This window comes from Garra rufa, chromosome 20, assembly GCF_049309525.1.
Source record: "Garra rufa chromosome 20, GarRuf1.0, whole genome shotgun sequence".
Classification (NCBI taxonomy): Eukaryota; Metazoa; Chordata; class Actinopteri; order Cypriniformes; family Cyprinidae; genus Garra; species Garra rufa.
The window spans coordinates 10733149-10739844 of NC_133380.1; the positions used below are offsets into that span (position 1 = coordinate 10733149).

The 6696-nt window shown below is 31.9% G+C and overlaps 1 protein-coding gene across 1 annotated transcript in view; it reads left to right on the plus strand.

Moving 5' to 3' along the window:
• tmem44 (transmembrane protein 44) overlaps nt 1-5695 on the plus strand; it is a 40189-nt gene extending 34494 nt beyond the window's left edge. Inside the window, exons 5-8 of the mRNA XM_073826388.1 lie at nt 292-462; nt 560-781; nt 1531-1674; nt 5495-5695. Of these exons, the coding sequence (XP_073682489.1) occupies nt 292-462; nt 560-781; nt 1531-1674; nt 5495-5695 (738 nt within the window). The remainder of the gene's footprint in view (nt 1-291; nt 463-559; nt 782-1530; nt 1675-5494) is intronic.
• The last annotated feature ends 1001 nt before the right edge of the window (nt 5696-6696 follow it).

The following is a 6696-nucleotide window of genomic DNA, read 5'->3' on the forward strand; positions in this document are numbered from 1 at the left end:
AAATTTGGGGGCACTATAGGAGTCCATTATATGGAGAGAAATACTAAATTGTGTTCCTCAAAAACATAATTTCATTACGACTGAAAAAAGAAAGACATGAACATCTTGGATGACAAGGGGGTGAGTACATTATCTGTACATTTTTGTTCTGAAAGTGAACTACTCTTTTAATTTCTCCAAATCTGTTATCATGCTAAAACTCTTTTACATCTGGGATGGCCTAAGGGTGAGTACATTTTTATTTTTAGATTAACTGTGTGCACAATTTTCTTGTCTTTCTGTCTTTTGTAGAATAGAGGAGAGCAGAATTCTGCTGTGCAGGTGTCCTCTAGAGTTTTGTCTTCTGTAGCTGGATCTCTATATGCCTCTGCCATTCTTCTCTATGACACACGGCTTAGATCTGTTGTCAAAGCAATGCCATGGATACTCTCTGCTGTCAGCTGTGCAGTTCTGGATTTTTTTGTATCCTTTAAAACAGACTGTGAGTGAATCAGGGTCTGGAAAGACTGCATTTAATGTACCAGTGTTCTTAGTCTACTCCTTAACTTTAAGTTTTCAGATTGTGTTCCTCATCTGTTACAGATCCAACCATAAACGCCCTTCTGTCCGGTCCTTAGACTCGGATACTGAATCTTTACTAGGCGACTCTTCTGTCTCTGGTCAGCTGTGCAACAACAATGTTGAATGCTGCAGTAAGAAGCACCTCTCAGCAAGAGGCATTTCTCCCAAAGGGACTGACATGGGTCTCTACATGGATGTCAACATACAGCCAATGAGGAAGGTAAAAAATTTCATGATAATTTAATCACCCCCCATGTCATCCAAGATGTTCATGTATTTCTTGTTTAATTGAAAAGAAATTAAGACTTTTGATGAAAACATTGTGGGGTTTGTCTCCATGTAGCGGACTTCAACGGGTTGAAGGTCCAAACTGCAGTTTCAATACAGCTTCAAAGGGCTCTACACGATCCCAGATGAGGAATAAGGGTCTTATCTAGACTATATTAATTATATACTATATCTAAATTATATACTTTTTTTTTTTTAACTACAAATGCTTGTCTTGCACTAGTTGACTCCACACATTATGTAGTCATGTTGGAAAGGTCATTGAGGTGCAGACCCAGTGTTTACAAAGTGAGCATGCAAAGACAGTCAAACTACCTTACTAAAAAGGTAAAACAATGTCAGATGATTTAAAAGTTGGAAGAGAAAGAGAGGTGGAACTTTTCAGTCTACCCAACCTTTTTGAACTGGAGAGCACAGATCAGAAGAACTAACTGCATGTGACTTTTCAAATTTAATTATGTAATATGTTAAGTCGTGGACGCGGTTCACAGTGTTTTTTTTTTTTTTTTTTTTAGAAAATGGCAGATCGTTTCACTGAATTAAACCCTTTTGCTCAGCTGGGATTGTGTAGAGCCTTGAACTAATCCTTTAAGGTTTTATCTTGTGTGTATTACAGTTCAAAAGATATGATAATGATTATCTATCAAAAGTCATGGTAAATTTGACTGGTGCCTCTTCCAGGTTTGTCTCAAGGAAGTGACCATCTCTCGGGACGGCTCATCAGAGAATCTTCCTCTGAAGAGGACTGTCAGGGTGGTGCGGGTTGATGAACAGTGTTCTTCTGGTACCTCGACTGATTCGTCCTCTCTCGGATCTGAACTAGAGGTTAGGACCCAAATCTTTTTCTTTTCAGAGTTGCACGTTACATGGCATGCTTTGAAATGACTCGAAATTATCCGACCTGGATTGTCTAAGAACCTGAGACCTACACGCATTCACACAGCTGAATGTGTTTATGCATATATATATATATATATATATATATATATATATATATATATATATATATATATATATATATATATATATATATACTTTAATTTAATTTGTTCCTGTGATTTCAAAGCTGAATTTTGTGTCATTACTCCAGTTACATGATTCTTCAGAAATCATTTTAATATTCTGCTCAATTTGCTGCACAAAAACATGTATTACTAATTTTATTGTTATTATGTTGAAAACTGCTGAGTAGATTTTTTTTCAAGTTTCTTTGATGAATAGAACGTTCAGAAGAACAGCATTCATCTGAAATAGAAATCTTTTGTAACTTTATAAATGTCTTTATCATAACTTTTGGTCAATTTAAAGCATCCTTGCTAAATAAAAATATTAATTTCTATAACCCTCCTCATGTGACACTGAAGACGATGATGCTGAAAATGTAGCTTTGATCACAGGAATAAATTACATTTTAAAATGTATTCAAATAGAAAGCAGTTATTTTAAAGTCATATAAAATATTTTAATTTGATAATTCATAATTTTACTGTTTTTGATGTACTTTGGGTCTAATAAATGCAAGCTTGTAAGCGGAAGATACTTAAGTCTTATAGTTAAACTTTTAACTGGTAGTTAGGGCTGGGCGGTATGGCGGTATATATCGTTACCGTGGAATGAAATCTGTACCATTAAAGAATTTTTTTTATTCTGTGTGTACCCTGAAATGTAAATAAGTGGGCGTGGCCAACTCATAATAATCAAATAAGATCAAGTCCTTTTCTTAAATATTCAAGCTTATTTATTATATAAAGCCCTTTTGTATATTTTTTTTGGAATAACTACCTAAATAAAAAAACTATATCGTGAAAAATATCATTACCGTGAAATAAAATTTTGGTCATACTGCCCAGCCCTACTGGTAGTGTATATATTATATAGTATTTTTGTTATTTACATATCTTAAATGTATAAATATAATGATAGAATATATTTTATTCATTATATGGTTGTTACAAATGTTCTAAATATAAAATATATAACAAATATATAAATATAAATAATTTATAACATTTATAAATGTTATATCTATCTATCTATAGAAATTTAGAACCTAACAAATCTATAATTTATAAATTCTATGGAATAACTAATATTGAACACAAAATGTAATATTTGGAGGCTGCAGTACTGTTTTCTGAGGGTAGATGGTAGCAGAGTTTTAAAGACAAAAGGTGACATGAAAAATCACATGTAAAATGAATGTTTTAATGTCTTAAACTTTCAAATAGTTTTATCTACAATATCTCCTCAACATACTGCTAGCACGCTCATCTGAAAAAAAAAAAATAGTGTATAATCTAATCACTCAATATAGCACCTCGCTATAAATTGTATGCGCTACATGATCGCTGAAAATGTCATTGTGTTGCCGTCTAGTCCTTTCTTGGCTCTCTAAGTGGCTTTTGAGAATGCCAAGTGATTGAGGATGTCATTTAATCTAAAACAAAGGCAAATCGCCCTGGACGAAAACAATTGAACTTTGTTTTATTCACTAAACAGGAAAAAGCTTAGCATGTGAACCTCCTCAGACACTGTGTGTGATAAAGGACAGCTCAGAGTTCAGACCATGACATCTTTCTTCATGTCAAGAGCAGTCTTCCAGTGACAAATGTATGAAACTGTTCAATTTCTGAGCCACTAGTATAATTCACTAGGCGGAATTGTAAAATAAGTAATATTTGTTATATAAAGACTCATACATTAGCTTTGAGAGTTGAACAAAATAATTAAACATCAGTATCATCATGAGAGGGGAAAAATTGCTTTTGGGCATTTTTGGGCAGAACTATGACCAATCGAAATGTGAGATTCTTGCAATTCCATTCTATTGTGTCATTTACTGTAAGCATTTGTGAAAGAGAAAGCTGGGATTGGTGTTCCAGAAGTTTTTGTTGTTGCTTGATTGTTCTGCTGTTAAAGATCTATAATAAAGGAACAGGGCAGGACCTTTTTGCGTCGGAAGTGGTACAAAATGCTTGTTCAGTCTACAGGAGATTTGGCCCTCTGCTATTTTAAGAGCGGGTTTGTCGCGCCGGCCGATGCGTGGAGAACAGTGGACGGGCCGAGGGGTTTTCTTAACCCTGTTCTTTGAGGAGGGGTTGTTTGTGTCTGTGCCTGTGAGTAGCTAAACATTCCTGTGCAGATGTTGAGGCGTAAAGGACAGCTTAGCCTGTAATAAAAATGTACTCACCCCAAATCATGATGTTCACAACCTCATCTCATTGCAAACCTATGAGTTTCTTTTTTTTGTGTGACACATAAGTAGAATTCATGTTGTTTTTTTTTTTTTTTTTTTTTTTTTTTATTCTTTCAATCTGGGGTGCGTTTCCCAAAAGCATTGTTAGCTAACTATGGTCGTTAGTTCCATTGAACTCTATTGGTAATGATGGAACTTGTGACCATAGTTGCTTTTGGGAAATGCATCCATGATTAGTTATTACTTATTATTCTTTATTATTATGACATAATTAAAAAAAAATATTTATTAAATCTATTATTATTAATGTATCTATTTATTTTTGTTAAATAAATGTATTTATTAAATTACTTTGTCTGTATTAAATTGTTTATGTAATGCGATTTATTTAATAAATTATTCTTTAAATGTATTTGTTTTTTTGTATATTTATTACTTTTTATGAAAATGTAATTTATGAAATAATTTAATCATTAAATGTATTTATTAAATGCATTTTATTATTTTTTTCTTAAATTAAATATTTCTTAAGTGTTTATTAAATTACTTTAATTTCATTTAAAAGATTTTTATATTTCTTAGATTATGAAATGCTTATTTATTAAATTAATTAATTAAATGTATTTAATAAATTACTTAAAGGAATTGTATTTTTATTTATTACAAGCATTTTATAGATTAAATTATTCATTAAATGTATTTATTAAATGCAATTTATTTCCTTTTTTGTTTATTAAATTATTCATTAAATGCATGTATTTTAAATTTATAAAATTACATAAATTGAATTTAATATGTATTTTAATTAAATTATGAAATGCATTTTATTGATTAAATAATTTCTTTATTAAATGCTTTTTATTTCATTTTGTTGATTAAATTAATTATTAAATGTATATATTTTCATTAAATTATTTATATATTTAAGTTGTTTATGAAATGCTTTTTATTAAAAAAAATCATTAAATTATTTATTCATTACATGTATTCATTGAATGCTTTTTGTTAAATTATTTTTAAATGTGTTTATTTGCATTCATTAAGTTACTTAAATCAGTTATTTATTAAAAGATTTATATATTAAATTATTTAGCAAATGTTTTTATTTTATTTAATAGTTTTATTAAATGATTCATTAAATGTTTTTATTTTTATTTATGAAATGATTTACATATTTATACAATTATTTATTAAGTGCGTTATTAAATGATTTAATTATTAAATGTCTTCATTAAATGCTTTTTATTTAAATTAGATTTAATTATTCATTAAATGTATTTATTACATAAAGGATTTTTATTTACTAAATTTATATATTGAATCATTTATGAAATGATTTAATTAAAAGTATTCATTAATTGTGGATATTTTGTGGATAATTCCTATATTTATTCATTCTTATTTATATTCTAATTCCTACTAAACACAATTTTTCTCTGATTTATGAAGTGGGATTTTGAAGAAACAAAAACGCAGTGGATCCCGGTAGAGGAAGCTCCTGAAGATCTGCCGAAAGCAGAGGCGTTCCCTCTCCAGGAGTGGCCAGCAGGTTCCATTTCAAAGTCAACCGGCAGACCTGGTTCTCACATCTGCTTCTGCAACCGCACACAGCTAGCGAAAAAGTTATCGTCCACACAATCAGACAAGTAAACCGGGTACCACTCGGTTGAATAATTGCATTACATTGATTTGAGTGTATTTGAAGTTTAATAAAGCAGTGTAAAACTGAATGTTATATTCATATACTGAGTGTATAGCTATTGATGTCACCGTTGTCATTTGTGAGTCTACTTGTAAAGCATAGGAGATATGACAGTTTTTCTCATACTGTACCTCAGACTCTATTGTTACCAGCTTTAGATGGCTGATCTACACTTGTGTCCTTCCCTTGTGGCGACTAAGGCTCCCAGCACTTCCCTGTCATTCACGTTGACGACTTTTTCCATTGTCGTCTCCTTTCCTCTCTAGGGCCATGCTGTTGATTAATGGGATGGCTCTGAAAACCTTATCAGACCTGTCGTTTTCATAGACGATACAGAACACTGACTAATGAAGGGAGGTGTCACATTGACTGCCCTAATAAAAACAATATCACCCTTTTGCAGGCTCGCCAGGTCGGGAGGCCACTTCCTTTATTTTGATAGTTTCTGCCGGTTTATTTGAGCTAGACTGGACACGGCCCAGCAGCCCGCGATAAGACGTAGAAGAGACCATGAGTGTTTTCAGCGCCTTCGCTAGTATCCAGGCTTGGCCTGCCATGGCTTGGCTTTTGCCTCCCATGCTCTTTGTATCTCAGTCATTCAGGTTTAACAGATGGATTTTAGACTTCCTCAAAGCACGATAGCAAGACAATGTGTTGATTAGAATATGTCAAGAACATAAGGACATTTCTTGTCCTGGTGGTTTTGTGTCAGGGATGTTTTCATGTCTGTGCGTGTATGTACAGTTAAAGTCAAAAGTTTACATACACCTTGCAGAATCTGCAAAAAGTTAATTATTTTAGCAAAATTAGAGGGATCATACATGCATGTTATTGTTTTATTTAGCACTGACTTGAATAAGATAGTTCACATAAAAGACATACATAAAGGCCACAAGAGAAAACAATAGTTGAATTTATAAAAATTACAAAAGTTTACATGCACTTGATT